Source organism: Erythrolamprus reginae, chromosome 1 (assembly GCF_031021105.1).
Source record: "Erythrolamprus reginae isolate rEryReg1 chromosome 1, rEryReg1.hap1, whole genome shotgun sequence".
Taxonomy (NCBI): Eukaryota; Metazoa; Chordata; class Lepidosauria; order Squamata; family Dipsadidae; genus Erythrolamprus; species Erythrolamprus reginae.
The window spans coordinates 307,049,592-307,076,868 of NC_091950.1; the positions used below are offsets into that span (position 1 = coordinate 307,049,592).

The window sequence follows — 27,277 nt, forward strand, 5'->3', positions numbered from 1 at the left end:
AATATTTCTCTCTGAGGAGAAATGTATCAGTCTAAAATTGCTTTCTGATATTGATAAGTCTCTTTTTGACTGTAATTTTTTTAAAAACTAGAAAATTCTTACATTCACTACCATTAAAACAACTCTCTGTGTGTATATCTGTGTCTGTGTAAATAATTTTCTAAAGGAAAGTTGTTTTGTAGTCAATAGTCATTAAAAAAAACATTTACAGAGAAAGGGTGTTAGTCTTTCCTGATACACCCTTTCTCATGATGATTAATGGGAAATTCCAGGATGAGTTACTCTTGTCTCGTAGTTGCCTTGACTGAAATTCTGAGGACACGCGTCCCTAATAATGGTTCCCAGTTGAAAACAAAGACAAAGTGAATCTTGTAGACCTTCTCAAAAATGAAGCGAATCCTGTTGTCCGACACCAATCCAAACATATCTCCTCCCAGAATCAGGACCAAACAGTCCACCGGCTGGGAATGGACTCTCCTGTCAATCACCATGAGAAAGGGCATATCAGGTAAGACCAACACCACTTCTCCATAGTATTGACAGGAGAGTTCAGGATGGAACATACCAAAGCTTGACTGTCCCACAGACAGGTACTGCTCTGATCCTGAGTCCCCACTTCCTCATGCACTCGCTACAGGACATGTCTACCAAAGGCCGCCTCAGCAGAAGCATGTGTCCAGTCTATAGTGGTAGATGAATGTTGCTGCCCAACAAATTTCTTCTACAGAAGCCTGTATAGCCCAGACCACTGTTGTGGCCGCACTTCAAGTTGAGTGAGCCATAATCCCTTGAGGCATCATGACAGCCCGAAGCTCTCGTGGTGCCTCAAGGGATCAGGCACCATAAGAGCTTGGTGCCTCATCCCTTAAGGCACATGTCTGTGCCAATGACCCATCATGGAAGGTGTCACCCTGTGGCCCAGAGTTGTCGGCTGAAAGGAGATGAACAGGGACTCAGTCTTCCTGATGGAAGCAGTCCTTGCGATGCAAATGCGGAGGGCTCTCCTAACATCCAGAATATGCCATGTCCAAGACCTTGGACAGAAATCAGGCAAGCTCAACTCCTGTGCTTGGTGAAACAAGGAGTTAACCTTTGGATGAAAGGCAGGATCCACCTGAAGAGCCACCCTGTTCATGTGAAAAACACAAAGGTTCTTTCTCACCAGTCACTCAAAGTCTTCCATGTTGCATTATACAGGTGAGTGGTAGAAGGACACCTGGTTGTCTCCCTAGGTTCAAATTCGCTACTGCAGAAAACCACCTCCAATCAGTTGAAAGACGCAGTGTGTGTAAAAGTCCATATAACAGTTCTTCTCTGCTTGAAACCAAGGATTTCGTTTAGAATAGTAACAAGCTAATTTCTCCTCAGAAGCTCTCTGGAGCTAAAATAGGAGTTTCTAACAGAGCTGAGACTGAGTTCAAAAACTGAGGACTGTTACCAGGGAGGCGTGTCCTCAGAATTTCAATTCAATCAATAGAGCTACGAGACTAGAATAACCCATCCTTGATACTTTGGAGAAGTTTAATTCCAGAGAGTTTCTGTATTTCATTAAAAGAAACAATGGGCTACAAGACACATCCATTGCTCAATATTTACTATCATTACTGGTGCCTGAACTTTTTACTACCAATTTGCAATGCCTTTGTCTCTTCAGCCTTGAAAGACGGCGTTTAAGGGGTGACTTGATCGAAGTGTATAAAATCATGCATTGGATAGAAAAGGTGGATAGAGAAAAAATATTTTCTCTATCACACAATACTAGGACAAGGGGGCACTCCCTAAAGCTCATAGATAAGAAAGTGAGGACAAATCAAGGGAAATATTTCTACACCCAGAGGGTCGTTGGTTTATGGAATTCACTTCCAGAATAGGTCGTGACAACTGTCAGCCTTGATAGCTTCAAAGCAGGATTAGACAGATTCATAGATGCCAAGTGTATAGGTGGTTATTGAAACGGATGTCCATGTGCCGCCTCTATGTTGCTTGAGGCAGGCAGCCGCCCCGAGTCTTCGGAGAGGGGCGGCATACAAATCCAAATAATAAATAAATAAATAAATAAATTCCTTTGAGTACCATTTGTTGGGGGTCAGGGGAAAGGGAGGGTCTTGCCTTCTTTCTGCTCAAGATCCCCATGGACAATTGGTGGGCCACTGTGTGATGCAGAATGCTGGACTCGATGGGCTTTGGTCTGATTCATCATGGCTCTTATGTTCTTTTACTATTGGAACTGAATACATAGGAGTTTTTAATTGGAATATAAGAACATGACATGTTCTTATATAGTTTTTGGTGGGTTACTTATGGATGATATTGTGAAAAAACCCCAAAATGGAATGGAAAACCTGCAGGCATTTTATGATAATGTTTATAAATCATTACTCTGTAAATGGTAGCAGATATAATGCAGAAATTACAAATAAGGGTAAGTTAGCTCAGATAAATTAATAAAAACAAAGTTACATTTTGATATAATTTTATATTATTATTTTTTAAGAGCTTGACCTATTTATATCTCATTTCTAGGATGTACAGAGTTCTATAATTTCCCAATAAATATATCCTTTGGATTATTATTGCAGCTATTAATATGCAGGCTATTAAATTTAGTGCACATGCAATTAGTTATCTATATCTCAGTGACAATGTTGTGCACAAAAACTCTTGTTACATGGAACTTACAACTAAATAACAAGGAAACTCTAATGTATGGGATGCAATCTATGTGATCAATTTTTTAAAGCTCTTTGAAAGAGGATGTTCCTAAATTTTGTTGCTGAATATCAGCATGAGTTAGTTAGCATTTAGCTAACAGCGGTTCTATATTCAGTGATATTCATTGTACCTGTTTGTTAGGTAAGAATGTAATGTTTAGTTGTATGGCTTCAAAATCATGTACTTGTAAATGAGAGGGAAGGAGGGAAAGAGGGAGAGAGGAAGACAGAGAGGGAGGGAGGGAGAAAGAGAGCAAAAAAGAGAAGAAGGCAGGAAGAGAGAAAGAAAGTGGGATGGAGAGAGAAATAGAGCAAAAGGGAGGAAGAGAGAGAGAATTTTTTTTGTCCAAACTTTTTTTAGCTCCCCCTCCTTCTCCGCTCAATGTGCCCCAGGATTTTGTAAATGTAAAAAATGTGCCGCGGCTCAAAAAAGATTGAAAATCACTGTTCTATAACACTATAAACAAAAGAGGCTAAATGGGGAGGCATCTTCTAGGTTTCTTTCAACTGCATGTGTCTATAACACTAAGTCGATCTAGGCAAATTAAACATATTGTACCATTCAGTCCAGCATTTGTCTAAAGAGATACAGTATGTATCTCACTGAAAGGGATGGAACTGGAATATTTGTAAAAATTCCCCTTAATCTGTATGATTTGGAATTTGTTTCTTTTGGCACATAAAACATGCTAAATATCTTGGGTTTAACTCACCTATTTTACTTACTATTTTAACTTCCGTTCACAATGCATACACACCAAAGACAAATCCCTAGAGCATATGCACCAAATTTCCTGGAGCATATGTACCAAAGACAAATTCCTTGTGTGTCTAATCACACTTGGCCAATAAAGAATTTTATCATCCTGAATTGATCTGCATTGCTTTACATAGTTTAAAGACAGTAACAGTACACCTGTAAGGCATCATAAACCCAATAGCCTGCTTCTCCTTACTGCTTGGTTGAGGCTTTCTTTTCGTAAGAAAATTGGGCTACTGTTAGTAATTATACTTGAATCTGTCAGTGTTTCTACCAAACAGAAGACACCCAGAGACATTATAGCTTGCCATCAGAAAAAAATTTAAAGTATCTTCAGCCTATGCAGGGTGCCTTTCTCGTTGCACTGAATAAATGAAATATGCAGTTAAAATTAAACCGAGCTCCATGTCCTTAGCAACCAGTTCCTATGCCAGAGATTGCTAGGACTTGAGGCTTTAAGGATTCCACATTACCCTTTTTCTTTACTCTGGAGATTAAAAAAGCAAGGCCAGAAACAATGGCACAGGGGCAGAGCCACTACTTATGCTATCCCATGAGCCATAAACTGCAAATACATACATCTAGTAATGAACATTGAATTACTACACAATTCTGTATTTAATGACAACCTCTCCCAGGTGGTTAAAAGAGCCACCACGAAGCACAAGGAGACTGAGATAAGCTGAATATAAGCTGTTGTGACCATAGAAGAGAATTCTTGGTTATATTATAATCCACTTTAAGTACTGAACTTCATTTTGGGATGTTTTCTAGCCAGAAATTCCTTCTGCCAAGGAATAGTATTAAAATTCGGATTCAAGCACATTCTTGATCCTGTGATTGTATTTTAAAAAGGAGTCTAACATTTTAATTCTATTGTATGAAAAGCCAATATCCTTTCCCTTCAGTTTCCAAGATAATTTGAATGAAAAATAGAGGATGCTCAGAATTTTTGGGTAACATGCAGAGATGAATTTATGTTAGGTGGCTGATAATTATTTTTCTTGTTTCTTTTTTGAAAACAAGTAGTGGCTTAGTGGGTTGCTTATATTCCTAACTTAAAATGACTTTGGAATAATTTTTTGCAATGAGAACTCAGCAGAACTGAGTCCGTCTCACCCAAATCCCATTTTTAGTAATCCTGCTGGTTCCAAAATGCAGGATTACTAAAAATGAGATTCCGTTGAAAAAATAAACCAAGGTTTCTCTTGCCTATGGATTATTTGGGGCTGTGAGGCTTCATATCCTATACTCTCTAGTTAACGATTCTTGGCTTCTGATGAGTGTCAGTTGTTTCCATTGACTGTGGGAAATAAAAAAAGAGTGTTAAAACATTCTTGGCAACATTTTCACTTCTCTGTCTTATTCTGCTGAATATTCATGTTATTCATCTTTGCACTTATGCCTTTTTGTCCAGTGATGAGGCTTTATATATTCTGATTATAAATTCTCGTTGAGTTCTGATTTGGCTGGAATCTCTTCTTAGAATAGCTATTTTCCTTGAGGGCATATGTCTGAAAATTGTGGTGTTCAAAGTTAGATTGTTCAAGGCTGGATTCCAAGTTTTTTTAAAGAACACCTGGTCAAAAAACTGGTCAAGGGCCTCCTAAAAATAATACATAGCTAGTCCTTGGGCAACAGTAAATTATATATGTGACATTAGTTTTCTGATCCTTGCCAAGAGGTTCTTTCAGAGTTTCTTTCCTTTGTGTTGCTAATATGAATTGACACATTTTTTCTTTATTTTTAAATTTATACTTATTGAAATATATTTTGATATATTTCAAGAAAAGGTAAAAGCAAGACAACAAAAGGTAAAAGTAAAAAAGGAATAGAAATTTACAGTCTGCATAAAGTGAAAAAAAACCTTTGAAAGTAGTATTAATGTAGCAATAAATCTAAAGATGATGAATTATCAATTTAACATATGAATTTTTTTTTACATTGAGCCACATTCCTACAATTTCATTTTTCAAAAGAATTATGTGTGAATTCAAATAAGTAACTCAAAGTGTCCCAGCTACTATTTAACCTATAAACAGAGCAACTCCATGTACTTTTTAAAAGTTATATGGTTGGCAATGTATTTTGCTAATTAAAAGATTTTTTTTTACCCAGCATTTTTTTTGCTTAGTTAAATCATGATGTGTTTCTTCACTGCTTTCTTGCATGAGTTTTTTTTTTAAATTTAGTATACAGTACATGTGATATACTGGTTAGAAGTGGTAAAATGCTCCTGTTTTGGGCATGCCAGCCGGTTGTTGGAGAGTGTTGTTGGAGGTTGCAGTGTGAGACTTCGCTCATCCGCCCGGACACCACCATTTGGGTTATTTTACCGTTTGCACATGTGCAGAATGCTTTGAGCATGCACAGAGGGTAAAAGAACCTAAATGGCAGTGTCAGGGGGGTGCAAAGCCTCACACTGTGATTGCTACAGGATCTCCAATGACCAGCCCAAATCGGGAGCATTTTACCCCTGCTGGTTAGTCTACCACTAGCCTTTTTTCCCCTCTGTTGCAAACCTTCTCTCTTGGTGTCTAAAAATGCTTAAGCTCTCTTTGAGAGGAAATATCCCTTTTTCTAAAGTTCAATTTTTTTGGAAGAACTCGTCTGTTCAAGCTGTCTTTGCCCATCATTTTTGTTTCTTTAAGCTCCTTCATGGCATTCCAAGTTGGTTGCCCTGTGACAAAGATTAGCTAAAGTGCTTCCTTTGCTAAAAATGGAAAGTCTTTAAATGCTTAATAATACGCCCAATGTAATATAATTGGTTGACAAAAATGGAATTATTGTATGTGTAAATTAGAACAGAAACAAAGTTCAAAGAAAATGGCGGAAGAGAGAAAGCTATTTCTTCTTAAAATAGAAAAAGAAAAAGGAAATACTCTGCGTACGTTATTTCTACTCAAACATGGCAGTGGAGCAGTTGAATTAGGTGCTTATGTTATGCATGTACCTTTGCTTATTTAAAAGCTAATATTGGTCTCTGAGATAAAGTATCTCACCAGAATAATTAATTTTGTTGACTGATTTTATTTTAATTTATAAAGGATTTCAAGGACACAGCTAGTTAAGCCCTCTTGAGGGCCTTGTTCCTTACATAGAAACATAGAAACATAGAAGTCTGACGGCAGAAAAAGACCTCATGGTCCATCTAGTCTGCCCTTATACTATTTTCTGTATTTTATCTTAGGATGGATATATGTTTATCCCAGGCATGTTTAAATTCAGTTACTGTGGATTTATCTACCACATCTGCTGGAAGTTTGTTCCAAGGATCTACTACTCTTTCAGTAAAATAATATTTTCTCATGTTGCTTTTGATCTTTCCCCCAACCAACTTCAGACTGTGTCCCCTTGTTCTTGTGTTCACTTTCCTATTAAAAACCTTACCAAGCTGTTGTTTGAATATAGCAAAATGATGCAAGGCATTTATATGCATGCCATTTAAAATGGTACAATGTGTGCATATTTTCTTGGGTCTGGAATAAAATGGATAAATTATCATATTGAAGAGCTGCTGCATATTCCTTTGAGATTAATGTGATTATTCCTCAAGAGCATCAAAATGCCTGATCAATTGCCCACTTAGTTTATTCATGTAAACAATTAAAATAAACCAGTATACTATAGATATATGTATACATTGGAAGCCCAAACCAGTTCAAATACAAAATGTTTTCCTGCTTGCTGATGCCATTTTTATAATTGTTACAAGATATGCATTGTAATTACCACAATATATCTTAGTATACTGTGTGTACTAAATATACTGATATTGTTTGCACTTAATGTTAAAGATCTTTAAGGATAAAATATAATTTTTGTTATATAATAAAAGTAAAATTTGTTTGTTCCCTATATCTAAATATTAAAGCCAGCTTTAAAAAAAATAGATAAACTTAAACCTGTGCTACTAGTGGTTTCCCATTTTGATTTACAATAACAATAACAAGCAGTGCATAAATCATGTGTAGTCCTTGGCTAAGGGTAATAGGCACCCAAGGGTTAAAAGCTTTCCCTTGTTTTTAGTACCAGTTTTCAAGATAGATTAAAAGGAAAGGCACAAATAAAATTAATGAATGGATTTATGGGAATGCGTGTGTAAATAAGTTTAGAAATAGTTTCCAACTATGCAGTGAAAAATTCTTAATAAATTTGAATATATGTGTGAAGAATGCTTGTGATGATCTTAGAGGTATTGAAGATGTGAAAGTATTTTGTATTTTTGTGCACAGATGCTGTGGTTTAGTTAGCTGGGACTCTGAGTTATTTGCAATAAATGTTATGCATATTGAATGATGTAATGGAAATATAGATGTGAAAACTGATATGTGTTAGACAGGTAAATTAGACTGAATGGTTATTCTATGTTTCCATAAGGGTGATGACTTGATTCTTAAATTAGAATAATCGTATTACACAAGTTTGTAAATAAAATTGGAAAAAAAAATTTCCTTGAAATTGTAATGTAGTATTTAACTGAAATAAAGAATTTTGTCAGTCCTGAAATATTAAAATGCTTCTGGATGGAAATAATTTCATTGATGCATGAATTGTCTCCTGGTGATTATTTGGCCATATCTATTATACATTATATATTTTTCCTGGAAGCGTTGTAGAAGAGGCTTACTATAGTCTTCTTCTAATATGTTTTTTTTCCCAAGTCTAGTTTATAGCTCTGGGATTTTATAATGGTTTCCCATTCAGTTATGAAACAGACCTCTTCTAGTTTACATTTTAGATGACAATCAGGATGCTGTCCTCTGCTGGGATTTTATGAAAAGTAAACCTGAATCTCATAGGTAATAGTAGTCATGAGAAAACTAAGTAAGTCTGCTGAATCAAACATCCCTTTCACTTTTCATAAATAAGATTCTGAAGATGAGAACCAGGATCCAGCTCTCATTCATTTGTTCTTATGCATATATATTTTTTCTATCCTTTGCAACAGACAAAAGGGGATGCTACTTTGATACTATCATGTTTTCCCAAAAATAAGACACTGTCTTATATTTTTTTTGAACCACTAAATAAATGCTTGGCTTTATTGCCATGTAGTCAAAAGCCTGATTGGGCTTATTATCAGGGGATGTCTTATTTGGGGGAAAACAGTATTACAGTGGTCCCCCGATTATCGCGAGGGTTCCGTTCCAGGACCCCTCGCAATGATCGGTTTTTCGCGAAGTAGCAGTGCGGAAGTAAAAACACCATCTGCGCATGCGCAGATGGTGTTTTTACTTCCGCTGCAGCAGCGAGGAGCCGAAGATTGGGGTTTCCCTGCCGCCCACGCAAACTCCTCGCTGCTGCCGCGCCCGCCGCTTGTCCGCCCGCCGCTTGTCCGCCGCCTGCCTGCCCGCGCGCCCCGCCCTTCGCCCGCCCACGCCGTTCGCTCGCGCCGCTTCCCAGCTGAGTCCTGAAGCGAACTTCCGGAAGTTCGCCTTTGACGTTTGGCTTCGGGACTCAGTTGGGAAGCTGCGCGGCTGTTTTAAAACATCGCCGCCGGCATGGGGGGCTTCCTAGCAGCCCCCCAAACCCGGGTTGGCGGTCCGGGGGGTGCTGGCAAGCCCCCCATGCCGGCGGCGACGTTTTAAAACAGCCGCGCGGCTTCCCAACTGAGTCCCGAAGCCAAACGTGGAAGTTTGCCTTTGACGTTTGGCTTCGGGACTCAGTTGGGAAGCCGCACGGCTGTTTTAAAATGTCGCCGCCGGCATGGGGGGCTTCCTAGCAGCCCCCCAAACCCGGGTTGGGGGTCCGGGGGGTGCTGGCAAGCCCCCCATGCCGGCGGCGATGTTTTAAAACAGCCGCGCGGCTTCCCAACTGAGTCCCGAAGCCAAACGCGGAAGTTCGCCTTTGACGTTTGGCTTCGGGACTCAGTTGGGAAGCCGCGCAGCTGTTTTAAAACGTCGCCGCCGGCATGGGGGGCTTCCTAGCAGCCCCCCAAACCCGGGTTGGGGGTCCGGGGGGTGCTGGCAAGCCCCCCATGCCGGCGGCGACGTTTTAAAACAGCCGCGCGGCTTCCCAACTGAGTCCCGAAGCCAAACGCGGAAGTTCGCCTTTGACGTTTGGCTTCGGGACTCAGTTGGGAAGCCGCGCGGCTGTTTTAAAACGTTGCCGCCGGCATGGGGGGCTTGCCAGCACCCCCCGGACCGCCAACCCGGGTTTGGGGGGCTGCTAGGAAGCCCCCCATGCCGGCGGCGATGTTTTAAAACAGCCGCGCAGCTTCCCAACTGAGTCCCGAAGCCAAACGTCAAAGGCGAACTTCCGGAAGTTCGCTTCAGGACTCAGCACCCCCCCGAACCCGGGTGGCCGGGCGAGCAGTGAGCGAACGGCGGGTGGCCGGGCGAAGGGCGGGTGAGCGGCGAACGGCGGGCAAGCGGGTGCTGGGGGGGCTTCTCGCCCTCCCGCCAGCAAGAGGGGGAAGACCCAGGGAAGCCGCCCAGCAGCTGATCTGCCCGGCGCCATCTACGCATGCGTGGCCATAGAAAAAGGCGCGCATGCGCAGATGGTGTTTTTACTTCCGGGTTGAAAAATCGCCATATAGCCTTTCGCAATGATCGGGATCGCGAAACGCGGGGGATCACTGTATTATGCTTCTATAACTGTTCTTTAGCTTTTTTTGTCAACTCACTGGTATGTTTGGTCTGTGAATGGTGATGGTGCTAAAACAGTTGTCATTATTTCATCTGAGGCTGTTGTCCTCAGGATCTCAGATCAGAAGTGTAAAACAGTGATGCATTTAGCTTATATGAAGCCATTCCATAGTGCTGAAAATTACAGTACGTGTGTTTTTACAGTTGCTAAAATGAACTTCCTCTTTACACAATGACAAAATCTACAATCAGTGTGCCTTCTGTGTTTGGCATTCCTGAGAAAAACAGGTTTTGTACATTTCCAAGAGCTTGACACATTTTGAGAGACAATTATCTGAATGATCTGTGTGTGTTTTTAAGTGATGGTACTTGTCTAATGAGTCTCTCTGTTTGTGTGTGTGTGTGTGTGTGTCCGTGCACGTGCATGCGTGTGTGTGATTTTCAGATGGTTTCAATAAGGCAGAATATAATTTATGAAATACATCTAATTCCCTAAATGTTTTTCAGGAGTACAAAATGTTCAAGTCCATACCTCAAATAAATCCTTTATTGTTGTTGTTAATTGTAACCCCTTTAATGCTTTCATGCCATTGTAAGCCACCCACAAGATACTCTGGGTAGTGAAACTAGAGGCATATTAAACAAACAAACAAGTAAGTAAGTAAGCAAGCAAACAAACAAACATAGAAGATTGACAGCAGAAAAAGACCTCATGGTTGGTCCCTCTAGTCTGCCCCTATACTATTTCCTGTATTTTATCTTAGGATAGATAGATAGATAGATAGATAGATAGATAGATAGATAGATAGATAGATAGATAGATAGATAGATAGATAGATAATCATAATGTTGCAGTGCAATCACTTGCCTTGCAAATCTGGATCAATCTTAATTTCATATATCCAAAACTTGATTCAGATCCTCTCCTTTGCCACACACACACACATGTACGCACTCACATTTTGATTGAAAAAAACCCTGTATCGGACTTGCAAACAAGCCGCCCATTCTAGACATGGAAATCCTATTAATGGTAAATGATGAAGTTGTTAATGCTTCACTGCCTTCAGCTGCAGCATTTCATTGAATGGGGATTTGTATCTTGCTAAAACTGCCCATGTGAATATTTTATCTAAACAGATCTCAGTGGACTGTTGCTCTAAAAAGGTACATTTTTAGTAAGACAAAAAGAGTGAATCATACTGAAAATCTGCTTTTCTTTGACTTTTTTGCCTCATTAAATGATATGATGGTACTGAAGAAGGAGATGACTATTTTTCAAAACACCAGGTTTCCTCCCTTTCTCTCTCTCTTGTTTCTTTCACTTTTTTTCCTTGAGCTATTCTAATCCAATCACTGTTGTTGTTTAATCCTAGGTCTGTGTGCTGGAGAGACAGATATTTGATTTCCTTGGTTATCAGTGGGCACCAATCCTGGCAAATTTTGTACACATTATTATAGTCATACTTGGCCTATTTGGAACCATCCAGTATAGACCTCGCTACATAACAGGAGTAAGTATCATTAACTTTGTATGCTTAAGAATGTACATGATATATGCAGTAAGAATAAAGGGACGTTAAGGTAATCTGTATAGATTAGGTGGCATCTGTACATATAATCTTTGTGATCAAGACAGATTATATCCAGAAAACAGCAAATTGTTCAGAGGTCACAGGAGGTTTTTTTTTTAAATTATGTTACCAGGATTTATATAATGTCAAACTGGGGTATTTCAACATCTGAAAAGTTAAGCTATTTATGCTTTGTGAGTGAAATGTCCCTCTCTCCCCCTCCCTCTCTTCTTCCAATCATTGTATTGTTTTCGTAAAAAAGCTAAGCATAAAATCCACAAAGAAATATGCATTCTTGCAGTAGCCATTCATAATAAATTTTGAAGACCAGAATGAGTTAGGTGACAGAGAGAGAGAAAAAATATTTAGACCCGATCCTTAGCTCAGTGGAACACTTAAAACAATATGCATGCAACTGTAAGCTGAAAACTATTCACCATAGTGGCAAATCTAATTCAGAGCTGAACCCAAGTAGTAATCAGAGTTGAAGAGTATTCAAAGAAGGAATGCAATAAAAAGCGTTTTAAAAAATAATACAGTGATGGTGAACTTTTTAGACGCCGAGTGCCCAAACTGCCCAATCTGAAAGGTGCGTGTGTACACATGCAGATGCACATGAACATGCATGTGTGGGCAATGTGCAAGTGTGCACATGCATGGCCATATGCATGTGTGAGTATGTGTAGACAGGCACTCATGTGCAACTGTGACCTGAAGACCAGCTGGCTGGAGGAGGCAGAGAATTCCAATACTGGCAGCACAGCAAGTAAGATTTTTTTCTTACCTGAGCCTCTGTTTCATCGTTAACAGAGAAACAGAAGTTCACAAAAGAAATGCCACTAAGATCTGACCTGGGGTGACGGCATGCATACCAGCAGAGAAGGCTCTGTGTGCCACATGTGGCACGCATGCCATAGGTTTATGCATTGCGGGAATAATACAAGATGTCTGTTCTGCCAGCGTGTTTCAACTGCCCGTAATTACAGGGTAATTAGTCCAGGAAGACACATACCACACGATAAAAGGAAAAGCCAAAAGTTTTTATAAACAGAAAAACAGAAACAGCTCCCTTTTTAAATGTCAAAGGGATTTTCTGGTACACACAAGGCACAGGTTAAATGCAATCCAATTGCTCACCCAATAACTGGGAAATTGAGTCCAATTCTAAAGTCCAGAGAGTCCACACACAATCTTGAACAGCCAAAAACCACGATCTTGACGAAATAATGAATCAGATAAACTGCCATGAGGCTAAAACACCAGGCTGCAATTTTATCTGTAGCACTAATTACAGCAGCCCCACCCAACCACAGGTGGCCTCATTTTCTCTTGTAATAATCCTTCACTTGTTGTCTCCTATGCATCACTCTACGCATGCGTGGATGTGTCATTAATTCTTGTCAGAATCCAGGGATGATACAGATGATTGATCTCCTCCTGGGCTGTCTGCCAAACTCTCCTCTTCCCTGTCATTCACACATCCTTGGTCAGAGGAGGCTTCGTCGGCAGATTCCATCGGGAGCAAAACAGGCCTGCGGCATGTGGATGTTTCCCCCATATCCACCTGCACATTCCTTGGGGCAGGAGCTGAGCCAGAGCTAACCACAACAATGTCTGGCCAACATCTCCATAGATTTCCATAGATTACAGAGTCAGACTTCATCTATTCTTTTACTGCTTAGCCTACTAGATTGGATAGCTTTTTTTAGCTTTTCAACGTATGCTGAAAAATATTATCCATAAGGATCAATAATAAAAGCCGGATAAGTTCATGTTCTAGAACTTAGCAATTGCTCTTTCGACTCTTATCAGCAACTTTGGTGATTCAGGGTTATTATATGAATATAGTGCTTTATAATAATGTAACTGATTTTTTCTGATTTTTTTTAAATGGATAACTGCTACTGAGTGCTCAGAAGGCAAAAGGGCTTTATTTATTTATTAAAGTTATTACAGCTGCCCACTCCAGCAGGTTCTGAGTGGCTTACAAAATATAATACTAGATTAGTCAAAAACTCTGATAAAACAAAACAAGGCATCCTGGGATAAAAACTACCATTAAAAAAAATGGGGTAATGAAATGTCTGCCACAAAAACAACCAAGCTCAGAGAACACCTCATTTCAACCCCAAGCTACAAATATTCCCCTTTATTGAAAACTAAGAATGGCAAGGACCTTCCCAAACACATCAAGCCTGTACCTGGGACTAAATCCAAGTTGAAGGAGCTTATTGGAATCACAGGGAAGAGGGCAGCATCCACATTTATGAAGAAATGATGTCTCAGAGTGTGGAGGTTGCAACAGAGAAGGTGTGATTTCTGTTGGCAACATGTAATAAAAGATACCTGGAATGCATCCATTCTGCCCAAACGCACTGGATGAGCAGAAACAACAGGAAAAAGATGGTCCTCATATAACCAGCTCATGAAAGGCTTCAGAGGTAGGAACCAGAACTTTGAACTTTATGTTGAATCCATCTGGCAGGCAGCCAATGCAACTCTCATAGCAGTGGCGACATATGGCCACAATGAGAAATGCCCATTACTGTTGTGCCACTGAATTTTGAACCAAAAACATAATCAATGTCTAACACATACAGTGGTACCTCTACCTAAGAACGCCTCTACTTACAAACTTTTCTAGATAAGAACCGGGTGTTCAAGATTTTTTTGCTTCTTCTAAAGAACCATTTTTCACTTACAAACCCAAGCCTCCGAAACTGTAACAGGAAAAGGCAGGAAGAAACTTCCGTGGGGCCTCTCTAGGAATCTCCTGGGAGGAAACAGGGCCAGAAAAGGCGGGGAGAAGCCTCTGTGGGGCCTCTCTAGGAATCTAGATAATCCTCTCTAGGAGGAAACAGGTCCTCCACCCTCCCTGTGGTTTCCCCAATCACACGCATTATTTGCTTTTACATTGATTCCTATGGGAAAAATTGCTTCTTCTTACAAACTTTTCTACTTAAGAACCTGGTCATGAAACGAATTAAGTTTGCAAGTAGAGGTACCACTATATTTTGAGAAGAGCTGATATGGTTTGGAATATCATGGAAGACTCTTTTTGAGTATTATGCTTCTTGTGGATGTTCCGTTACGCTTACTCAGTGTTGCTTCTAAGGAGCAAAATATATTTCGTTACAACAAAGCAGTTTGAAGTTTTAGTAGAAATAAAATTTCCATTTGATTCTGTCTGTGCTCTTGCTACACTCAGCTAATTGCAATACAGTGATCTCTCGATTAGCGCGGGGGTTACGTTCCAAGACCTCCCGCGCTAATCGATTTCCGCGTTATAGTGGTGTGGAAGTAAAAAACACCATCTGCGCATGCGCGCCATTTTTTTCATGGCCGCACATGCGCAGATGGTGGAGTTTGCAGGCAAAGGGGAAACCCCATCTTCGGCTCCTCGCTGCTGCCGCGCTGCGGAGCAGATCAGGTGTTGGGCGGCTGAAGGAACCTTCCCTTGGTCTTCCCGCCGCCCAGGCAAAGGGGAAACCCCAAGATCGCTTGCCGCTTGCCGTATTGCAGCTTGGAGCCTTGCTTCGCCTCCTTCGCTGCAATACGGCAAGCGGCAAGCGATCTTGGGGTTTCCCCTTTGCCTGGGCGGCGCTGGGGCCATGCGGAGCCGCTCATCTAGGGGGGCGTGGACCGGCAAGGTGCCCTCCGCTCTCTCTCTTTCTCTCCCTGTTACCGGTGTGGTATAAGAGAGAGAAAGAAAGACAAAGGAGGGCGACTTGCCAGTCCACGCCCCCCTGGATGAGCGGCCCCGCATGGCCCCAGCGCCGGACTCCGCCGTTGCCTCCGCCCTTGTTCGGCTCTGCAGCTGAGAGGCCACGTCCACCCCCTCCTCGGTGTCCCCGGCACCCAGCGTCCCCACGCCGCCTCCACCTCCCGGTAATGCGCCCGACCTCTGCCTCTCTCTTTCTCTCTCATATACCACGCCGGCAACAGGGAGAGAAAGAGAGAGAGAACTAGCGCGGACTTATTTTTTAATTAATATTTTTTGAAAAACCGCGTTGCAGCATTTCGCGCTAATCGAGACCGTGCTAATCGAGGGATCACTGTAGTTCCTTCCTCGGGATTCCCTGTCACAGTGGTTTGATTTGAATATTGTCTTAAAAAGCTATGTTTATAATAAAAGCTGATGCAGTAAAATATGCTATCACACCAAGTATTTTTCCAAGCCAGTTCATTTAACTACTGTGTAGTTTGTACTATCCTAGAAGAATTTCTGTAGCTTTACCACCATCGACATCTCTGCCAATACTATAGATTTTCCCCCACATACATCAATTTGACAAACAAGCCAGGTGTCTACTCCTTTGCTGTATGTCTGCAAGAGTCACGTTCTTATACTCAGCATTCTATTTGTGGGAGTTCAGCTCTGAAGCTCTCTCTTCTGCCAAACTCATTATTTCTTCATAGAACCATTTTGAGTTATTGACATTGTAAAACTTAATTCACGGTTTTCCTCCAAATTATAGTAAAAGATCTCCTAACATGCATGCAGATTCTTCTTTCCCTCCCTTCTGTTAGAATAGGTCATACAAAACAGGAACTCTGTGTCTGCTAGCTCTTGACATGCTTACAAGCAGTCTCCTTCTGTACTAAATATATAGCCTTTTATACAGGATAAAGCACAGGTCAGTGAACTATCTGGGTGATTCACAGATTACAAGCATTGTCACATAAGAATAAAGAAGTAATGCTTTTAAGCCCACAAGGTTTTTTAATATATATTTTGCCAAATTTCCTGATGGGAAGATCTGTGCAGCAAATTGACTCTCCTAATTTCATATAATGATTTTTAGATGTTCTCAGTCTCTCTGTTCACTGCTGGGAATAGTATAGATGCCAGCCTGATGCTCTTGTGGATTGAAATTAACATGTCAGAGGAATGAAATGACAACTTCCATTCCTGATGTATGCATGTTAATTAGAACAGATCTACAGAGCAAGTTTGTGTATACATTTTGTGGATGATAAACATCAACATGCTTGGCATGGACTTGAAGCTGCTTAATGCAATGTCATTCTGTCTCCAGGTAAAAAGGAGCACTAGAAAAAGGCGCACAGACAGGGCCAATTTTTTCTTCTTACATTGATTTACAAATTACTCATGCTTCATATCTGTCTCTGGCACATTTTCCTGGTAAAGCAATTTGGAAACATTGATTGGAAGCCATTCTATTATAGAACATGAACTATTTTCTTCCTAATTCTGCAATATATGAACATTTGATTGCAAAATTGCCCTTCCACTGGAACAGGATCTTTCTACTCTCATTATCACCATTCATATCCAGAGATTTTAAAAACTTTCAAGAATAATTTCTATTTTCACAGGCGGAAAAGAAGATCTGTGAGAATGTCTGTAAATACTAGGAGAACAGTGGTCCCCCGATTATCGCGAGGGTTCCGTTCCAGGACCCCTCGCAATGATCGGTTTTTCCCGAAGTAGTGCTGCGGAAGTAAAAACACCATCTGCGCATGCACAGATGGTGTTTTTACTTCCGCAGCAGCAGCGAGGAGCCGAAGATTGGGGTTTCCCCACCGCCCACGCAAACTCCTCGCTGCTGCTGCGCCCGCCGCTTGTCCGCCGCCTGCCTGCCCGCGCGCCCGCCCTTCGCCCGCCCATGCCGTTCGCTCGCGCCGCTTCCCAGCTGAGTCCTGAAGCGAACTTCCAGAAGTTCGCCTTTGACGTTTGGCTTCGGGACTCAGTTGGGAAGCCGCGCGGCTGTTTTAAAATGTCGCCGCCGGCATGGGGGGCTTCCTAGCAGCCCCCCAAACCCGGGTTGGGGGTCCGGGGGGTGCTGGCAAGCCCCCCATGCCGGCGGCGACGTTTTAAAACAGCCGCGCGGCTTCCCAACTGAGTCCCGAAACCAAACGTCAAAGGCAAACTTCCGCGTTTGGCTTCGGGACTCAGTTGGGAAGCCGCGCGGCTGTTTTAAAATGTCGCCGCCGGCATGGGGGGCTTCCTAGCAGCCCCCCAAACCCGGGTTGGGGGTCCGGGGGGTGCTGGCAAGCCCCCCATGCCGGCGGCGACGTTTGAAAACAGCCGTGCGGCTTCCCAACTGAGTCCCGAAGCCAAACGCGGAAGTTCGCCTTTGACGTTTGGCTTCGGGACTCAGTTGGGAAGCCGCGTGGCTGTTTTAAAACGTCGCCGCCGGCATGGGGGGCTTCCTAGCAGCCCCCCAAACCCGGGTTGGAGGTCCGGGGGTGCTGGCAAGCCCCCCATGCCGGCGGCGACGTTTTAAAACAGCCGTGCGGCTTCCCAACTGAGTCCCGAAGCCAAACGCGGAAGTTCGCCTTTGACGTTTGGCTTCGGGACTCAGTTGGGAAGCCACGCGGCTGTTTTAAAACGTCGCCGCCGGCATGGGGGGCTTGCCAGCACCCCCCCGAACCCGGGTGGCCGAGCGAGCAGCGAGCGAAGGGCGGGTGGCCAGGCGAAGGGCGGGCGAGCGGCGAACGGCGGGCGAGTGGGTGCTGGGGGGGCTTCTCGCCCTCCCGCCAGCAAGAGGGGGAAGACCCAGGCCCAGGGGAAACCGCCCAGCAGCTGATCTGCTCGGCGCCATCTACGCATGCGTGGCCATAGAAAAAAGGGCGCGCATGCGCAGATGGTGTTTTTACTTCCGGGTTGAAAAATCGCCATATAGCCGTTCGCAATGATCGGGATCGCGATACCCGGGGGATCACTGTATTCATATAATATTGAATATAGTCTTGTACTTTGAAATGCTCAAATTATTTTATAAATTATTGACTCTGCAATAGTTACTTTGAGAGCAGAACTTCAATTTATTTGCAGGTTGGTCCTAATTCAAAAAACCAGTAAAGTAACAATCCTCTATATCTTTCATTTTTATTCAAGGTGGAGAAATGAAAATATGCTTTGGTTTGAATTGCTATAAAAACTCAACCAATTCCCCTTTCCTAAACTATGTTAGAACCAGAATAGATTTGCAAAATTCAGAAAATGTAGAAGCACTAAAAAGCATCATATGTTAGGTCCCACAGAGTTGGCCTTCTCCGGGTCCCGTCGACTAAACAATGTCGTCTGGCGGGACCCAGGGGAAGAGCCTTCTCTGTGGCAGCCCCGACCCTTTGGAACCAGCTCCCCCCGGAGATTAGGATTGCCCCCACCCTCCTTGCCTTTCGTAAACTTTTTAAAACCCACCTCTGCCGTCAGGCATGGGGAAATTGAGACATCTCCCTTGGCCTATATAGTTTATGCATGGTATGTTGTGTGTATGTCTTGTTTTTAAACAAGGTTTTTTTAGATTTTTTAGTTATTAGATTTGTTATTGTATATTGTTTTTTTACTATTGTTGTGAGGCGCCCCGAGTCTACGGTAAGGGGCAGCATACAAATCTAATAAATAATAATAATAATAATCTATTGAAAAACATATGTACAAATAAATATGTTTGAGGAAATGTACATTAGCAATAATATTAACGAAAACTAATATTTATGAAGCATTTGCAAAATCTCTCAATCACTAATATGTTCTTAATTTTCGGTCAGGTTTTCTTTTTTCTTTTGCAAGATATTGGGGCTGAATTCATAATACAGAAATGAATGAAATGAATTTATGACTAGGTTGGAAAATGCAAAAATGAATGAAACTGAAAGGGAAAGAATATCCCATTCTTAGTGCAAGGTCACATAAGCAGCCTTTGTTGACAATTTCTGAAAATATCTTCCTAGATGCATCAAAATTGTTTCCTTTTTAAACAGCACGTTTGGATTCATAAAATCAGAGGCCTTTTGTTAGATAAGTCTAAAAACTACATTAACTGCAGGTAACTGTTAAATATCTTTTTCTCAAACCTCTCTTAGAGCTTTCATCTGGAGATTAGCAGTTAAATTAGTCTAGCTTTCTACTTATAAAATCTAAGATACTGCTTTAATTACTGCTATGCAAATCACTGCTTGAATTTCAGTAGCTAATATGGATTTGAAGGTAAAGACTGTAAATGATCATAATTGGCTTTAAACTGCAATCTTAAACTCAAATGCTTGGAAGTAAACTTTCTTGACTTTAGTGAGACTTCCAAGTGAATCTTTTAGAGCTCTTTCCCCTCCGCTTTGTATTTTAGCTTTTTATTTATTTCTTGGATTATTTGTGATATATATTGCATATTTTTATCATATTTTGTGATATGATAAAAATATGGCGACGGGGTGGCGCAGCAGGTAGAGTGCTGTACTGCAGGCCACTGAAGCTGACTGTAGATCAGTAGGTCAGCGGTTCAAATCTCATCACCGGTACAAGGTTGACTCAGCCTTCCATCCTTCCAAGGTAGGTAAAATGAGCACCCGGATTGTGGGAACAGTATGCACGCTCTGTTAAAAAGTACTATTGTTAACATGTTGCAAGCCGCCCTGTGTCTAAGGAGAAGGGTGGCATAACAAATAAATAAATAAATAAATAAATAATCCATATTTGATTTATTTTTTATGTTTTGCTTCATCTTTATGGAGCAGGTTAACTGTTAAAAATCCATTCATCTTTGAAGAGTATCTGATATTTTCAGCTATACTTCTCATTGTGTTAGCATGTTTTATGATATTCCTGTGGTCCCTAAACCAGGAGATGGAACAGAGGACACCACCCCCATAAAATATATTACTTTTTATTTCATTATTACTTTAGTGGGGAGAAATCATTTTATTTTCTCTGATGGCTCATGGATTCAAACATTCTATTCTTTGTCATGACACATTTATATTTCTTTAAGGTAATTCCTTTCTGGGATAAGCAATATTATGTAGAACAAACAGAATAAAATGAGTAAGAAATAACCCCCCCCAAAAAACAAAAGCATTAAGCAAGATAATATCTAAATTTAATTTATAGCAACACCATTTTCTATAGTTCTCTGCAGCTTTCTGTTCTTGCAAATATCCTACCACCACATCCATATATAGTTTGAAACATATTTATATAATAAAACAATATATAGAGCCTCTAAGGAAAATGGCTACTTCCTAACTAGTTATTTTCCAAGTAAAAGGAAGGAGAAAATAAGGTTTATTCATAAATGTACCTAAATGTCTTTCCTGTATGCAAAGCTGTATAATAAAACATAGCACCTAGCAACTGCCTTTATGCCTTGATATCATGAAAGATACTAGAGCAAGCTTATCTTTTGCCCAAAATACTGGAGTAACCTTAAGACATTGACTTCAGGGGTTAGGCACCTTTATGGTAGACGTCTTCCAAGTAAGAGGGGTTGTCACAAAAAAAAGAGGAGGTCAACCTATTCCCCAAAGCATCAGAGGGCAGGACAAGAAGTAGGGGGTAGAAAATAATTAAAAAGAGATACAACCTAAAAGTAAGGGGAAATTTCCTGACAGTGAGAATGAATAATCAGTGCAACAACTTGCCTCCAGAAGTTGTGGTTACTCCATCACTGGAAGTTTTCAAGAAGAGACTGAACCACCATTTGGCCTAAATGGTATATAGCAGTGATGATGGCAAACCTCTTTTGGTTCGCGTGCCAAAAGGGGTGTGGGGGTGTGTGTGCTAGCATGCATGCACGTGCCCACACCCCTTCCCTTCCCCCCCATGCATGTGCATCCCCATGCTGCCCATGCTGCCCCCTGCCCATGCGTACAGGCCTTTCTGAAGCCTGGTAAGTTAAAAAAAATGCCTTTTTTAGCACTGAGATCCATTTGAGTGAACCAGATGCAAAAAAATAATTCTACACACACAGATATACACATATTTTCACTCTGCAAAAGGCGCAAGCAGCATTTATTTCAGACATTCCCACCCAATCCCTGAAATCTAATTTAAGGGGTTGGAAGGAAGGGAAGACCTTTAGAACTTTGTGCCCAGCGGGCTGGGGAGAAGCTGCGCCTAGCTCGGTGCTTGGCTGGAGAGAAAAATCCTTTTTTGAATGGGGAAGTACCCGAAAACCCCCCGAGGGTGGGTGGAAGAGAGAAAGAGGCAGGGCGACTAACACAAGAAGATTAATCTTGCCTAGGAAGGCTAGCTTTGCAAGGATCTTTGTAATTTATGGCTTTAGCTTGATCCTCTGGGCTGAAATTGTAAACATAATCGAAATCCAAGCTGGAGCAGCGGAAACAGGAGAGTTTGTTCCAAAAGGCCACCCTGGCCAGCCACAGAGCCATCCTCCAGCAAAACATGTTCATGCTCCTCGGCGTAGAGATGGGAGAGAGGGGGGGGAAGTGAGGTGCCAGGTGCCAGGAGTGGTGGTGTGTACATGTGGCAGATGGGGGGCAGAGGGAAGGGGCGCCAGGGGGAGAAAAAGACCAGCGAGTGTCTCATCCATCCATACTGACTGGCTCTTCTCTTCTCCAGGGGTGTCAGACCCAGAGCTGGGGCTTCCCCCCTAGCAAAAGAATCTGGAAGCCCTGATCATGCACATGTGTTTGTGGGTGTGTAGGCGCATATGGAGGGCAAAGGGGTCTGATCCTCTCGCGAGGAGGGAAGTTGCTAAGTGGGGAAGATACTGACTCACCCTCCTGCCCTCTCACAGCACTCAGCTCCTCTCCTCTCCTCTGTCAAAGGCCAAGCAAACTTTTCTGCCTTTCTGTCACAGCCACTGCCACCCAGGCACGCCCAGGCAAGCATGGAGATGTGTGTGGAAGGTGAAGAGGTCTGACTCCCTGCAAGGAGGGAAGTTGCAAATCTGAGAAGATGCTGACTCACAGCGCCCAGTTCCCCTCCTTGCCTCCTCTGTCAAAGGCCGAGCAAACTTTTCTGCCTTGATGCCATAGCCACATCCGTTTTGTTGAATGGGATGTTAAAACGACCATCGACGGGCAAAGTTCAACTAAGAAAAGCAGTTGTAGGGTTTGGGTTTTGTTTTTTTAAAAAAACCAAATGAATGGGGAAAGGCTGAAAATCAACCTAGCCTGGTGTGCCCTCCATTATGGCTCCGCATGACATCAGAGGGTTCGCCATCACAGGTATAGAATGTCCTGCAATGTGAACTGCCCCGAGTTTACGGAGAGGGGCGGCCTACAAATCTAATAAATCAAATCAAATCAATGGGCAGGAGGTTGAACCAGAAGACCTCCAAGATGATCTTCCTCTACTATTTTATATTCTGTGTTCTATCTTAAGAGGTGCATCCCCTAAGACCATTATGACAAATCTATGGCACATGTGCCACAGGTGGCACTCAGAGTCATATCAGAGGGCATGTGAGGCATTGCTCTATGTCAGCGCCAGCAGACATGTGCGCACTGACCAGCTCATATTTGGCCTTGGGGAAGGCCGTTTTTTTCACACCTGAAGCCTATGGATGGCAAAAAATAGCCCAATGGGCCAACTAGAAATTTGTTTCTGAACTTCCGGGTTGGCCATTTTTTGCCATCCCCAGGCTTCAGGAATCCGGAGTGGGCAATATGGAGGGGTTGTGCACATGTACGTGGGGCAGCATGCGTGTAGGGAGGCACACAAGCCAAAAAAGGTATATCATCCCTGTCCTAAGATTGTTAAAACGTGATGGAAACGTTCTTCACACAAAAGGCAAACGTGGGGTGGCTTCAACAAGTAAGAATTGTGTTAGATTTCTTTTCTGAAAGCCTTGTTAGGTGACTAGTGGCTACATTCCAAGGATGTTTTCTGAATTCTCAGAAGAAATCTTAGCAGATGACAATTGCTCAGTTCCTTGAGCATAATTGTTGGTTGGATTCCAGTGCATTTTGCTGCTAGTTGAATTGATATGCCTAGTGGACAAAAGGAGATGCTGTGAAATAGAGATCATGCCTAAGCTTACATGTAAAATCCTCTTTTCTTTTCTATTACTGTGAAGCTATTGGGCAACTTAGCTTTTTTACCCTTGCTAGGAGAAAATATAATGCCATGGCAGAATATGGTTTGCATACAGAAGCTTTCATGTTCAATCTCAGACACCACTAGTTAGAGTAGGGGTGTCAAGCTGAGGGCCACATCAAGATTGTGTTTGACCTGGCAGGAGTGGGTGTGACCAGGGTGGGTGTGGCCAGCTCAACATCCTGCAGCCATTGAAAATAGAGCCCGGGAGGACCGCACACGGCCTTTTGAGCTGCATCTTACCCTCAAAACGTCGCTACAGAGCACTGCACACCAAGACAACTAGACACAAGAACAGTTTTTTTCTGAACGCCATCACTCTACTAAACAAATAATTCCCTCAACACTGTCAGACTTTCTACTAAATCTGCACTTCTATTCTACTAGTTTTTCTCATCATTCCTATCACCCATTTCCTCCCATGTTGACTGTATGACTGTAACTTGTTGCTTATATCCTAAGATTTTTATTAATATTGCTTCTTCATTGCTTATTTGACCCCTATGACAATCATTAAGTGTTGTACCACATGATTTTTGACAAATGTATATTTTATTTTATGTACACTGAGAGCATATGCACAAAGACAAATTCCTTGTGTGTCCAATCACACTTGGCCAATAAAATTCTATTCTATTCTATCTTCGGAGAGGGGCGGCATACAAGTCTAATAAACTAAACTAAACTAAACTAAACTAAATTTTTGTTGACAAAGGCACCACAGACCAGTCCTTCACTGTTTCCAATGTGGACCCGCAGGCCAGATCTAAGCCCCTTGAGTTTGACACCTCTGAGTTACAGCTAAGAAAAGCTCTACTCAGAAAACATGTATGCAATCTGTGTAAGCTGTACTATGCCAAGTGGGGTTTGCACTTCTCTGAATGTTACAATTTTCAACTGGAAAAACAAAAGGAATTGGAATCAATGCAAAAATGATTGTTGAGAGATAAAATACAATTGGGATTGTATACAGTAGTTGAAGGGAAAACATCTTCTGCATAATTAGATATGTGGATTTTTTTGAAAATAAAAACATTGGCTGATTAATGCAGAAATAAAATGGATTGACATGTCACATAAATATATACAATAATTGGAACTTATTGTTTGCATAAGAAATTTGTCTTCATTCTTTTTTCACCATTGTGGGTGGTGCCAAGGCAGTCGGAATGGGTTGTCCTGGTCCATTCGGCGTTAAGGATCGAGTCTGTCTATTTTTGTCAGGCTCCGCCCTGCTAGATTTTGTTCTCTCTTTTTACTTTAAAGAAGATGCTGTAAAACACATGTACTGTGGTTACAGTACCTTTGCAGCTGCATTGCTTTGTACTGTCTGACTTCCTTTAACTTTGCTTTAAGGCAGTGGTTCTTAACCTTTCTAATGCCACAACCCCTTAATACAGTTCCTCATCTTGTGGTGACCTCCAACTATAAGTTTAGCGCCAATTCTTCCAACAGATCTTTAAGCTGATTGGCAAGAGGTCAGAGGGACACCCCCTGTAAACGCCAGATTTGTTGGATTGTAAAAATATGTTTTTTTAATTGTGTTGCGAGCCGCCCCGAGTCTACGGAGAGGGGCGGCATACAAATCTAATAAATAAAATAAATAAATAAATAAATAAATGTTCCGAGATGCCAGAATAGAAGCTTTTTTATTATTATTATTATTATTATTATTATTATTATTATTATTAATTGGATTTATATGCCGCCCCTCTCCGAAGACTCGGGGCGGCTAATAGCAATCATAAAACAGCGTACAATAATAATTAGTTGCTAACACCATTGGAAATTTGTCTTTTCCCATGGTCTTAGGCAACCCCTGTGAAATGGTCGTTCGGTCCCCAAAAGGGCCCCGACCCCAAGGTTGAGAACCACTGATTTACAGGATTCTTTTATTGTGTCTTCCCTTCCTTGAATGTATGCACTGAGTTCGCTGTAAATCTTGCCATTTTGATCTTTCTCTATCTTACTGTTTCAGCAAGTTGTTCAGCTTTCGAGTGGTCTGCAGGGAAAACAGCAAATTACTTTTTCACACCACACTTGTTGTCATGTGTGCTATTCCCTGGAAAGAAACATTTTACAGCTGACATTGAAAAGCAAGATAAAAAACATGCCTAGTGTGAAACACAGCAGTTAGAGTGCCCCCAAATTCCAATTTCTCACAATTTCCATAGTTTAGTTGTAAATTGTGGAATTTATCTAGAGACTTGTTTTATGGTTTATTGTCTATGCATAGGCACAGTGATAAGGCCACACAGATTCCTGTCAGAGGAACCATACTGAAGATAATAAATATCAAATGTAAAGTAATAAGAATCTCAGTGCTGTAGCATCTGATGTTCAGTTAGTTTACAGACATTGCATTATAAATGGCTACCAATATGGCACTTTAACCATATGGCACTGACAAAAGAATTGTTCTTTTTCACCCCCTAAATAGCATGGTTTTTTTTGCAACTTGTACCGTAATAAATATCTTGTCATACCTAAGAAACAGTGCTACTAACCTTGGTTTTCTCTCTGTGTACATGTAATCCTTGTTTAATCGTGACAGTTGGCATTGGTAACCCAGTCATGGGTATTAAACAGTCTTATTTCTGCTTTCCTTTGACTTACACACCTGTGAAGATCATAAATGTTAGGACAGGTTGTAAAACTATTTTTCTTCACTGCTATAACTGTGAACAGTCGCTGTACAAAAGAATCATTGGAGAAGGATTACCTGTAATTAAGAAATTAGTTGTGGTAAAAAGCTGTGGTAATTGAGGATCTGTATACTGCACGAGTCAGAAAGTGGGCTGTGAAAGTATCTACAGACCCCTCACATCCTGGACGTAAACGGTTTCAACTCTTCCCCTCAGGGCGCCCCTATAGGGCATTGTATGCCAAAACAACTAGACACAAATATTTCCCCCCCATGTGAACCCAGTCTAACTCCCACAGCACTATCCTATGCCTGAATACTGTATATTTCCTCATGTACTAGGGCTGTATTGTTATTATTATTCTCATCTTTCTCATCTCATTATTCCTACTACTTTTTCCTATTGGTATCTTATGATTTAATACTTGTTACTTGTACCTTATGATTTATGATTGTATCATATGATTTATGATCGGTGACATCACTTTGTTGTTTGTGCAAAATGTACTCAGAGACAAATTCATTGTGTGTGAAATCACAGTTGGACAGTAAAGAATATTCAAATATTTTAACTATGTGTTTACATTTCTATTTCAGTGTCCATAATTTTGTTTGAGCATAGAGTAAATCATTTGATATTTCTTTATATATTATTCAATATATAACCATGATAAGAACATAAGAAGAGCCATGCTGAATTGGGCCAAAGCCCATCGAGTCCAGCATTGTGTGTCACACAGTGGCCCACCAATTGTCCATGGGGATCTTGAGCAGAAAGAGAAGGCAAGACCCTCCCTTTCCCTTGACTCCCAACAAGTGGTACCCAAGGGAATCCTGCCTAACTCAACCAACATAGAGGTGACACTTGGATATGTTGGCAAAACTACGTCACACGTACTGGTAGTGGCACGCAGAGCCGATGCCCATTGCTCTTCCAGATTCATGTGCACTGTCCAGCTGGTGTTCATGTGCATGGGAGCACCAGAAACCGAAACAGCGGTTGCCCAGTATGCATATGCACCCGGCCACCTGGTGTGCATGTGTGCGCAAAGACCGGCTGGCTAGTATGCATGTGTGTGCCGGAATGCATAAGGGGAGCAAGAGTAAGGGGAGCATAGCTGCCACCCATGACAGGCAGGCCAGGGTTCCCCCCCTCATCCCTGCCCAAACTGGCTTCTTGTAACCCTCC

At 41.7% G+C, this 27,277-nt stretch overlaps 1 protein-coding gene across 1 annotated transcript in view; it reads left to right on the top strand.

The window, feature by feature from the left end:
- The first annotated feature begins 2,612 nt into the window (after positions 1-2,612).
- Positions 2,613-27,277, top strand: part of NKAIN2 (sodium/potassium transporting ATPase interacting 2) — a 373,202-nt gene continuing 348,537 nt past the window's right edge. The window contains exons 1-2 of the mRNA XM_070733467.1: positions 2,613-2,621; positions 11,438-11,575. Coding sequence (XP_070589568.1) covers positions 2,613-2,621; positions 11,438-11,575 — 147 coding nt within the window. The remainder of the gene's footprint in view (positions 2,622-11,437; positions 11,576-27,277) is intronic.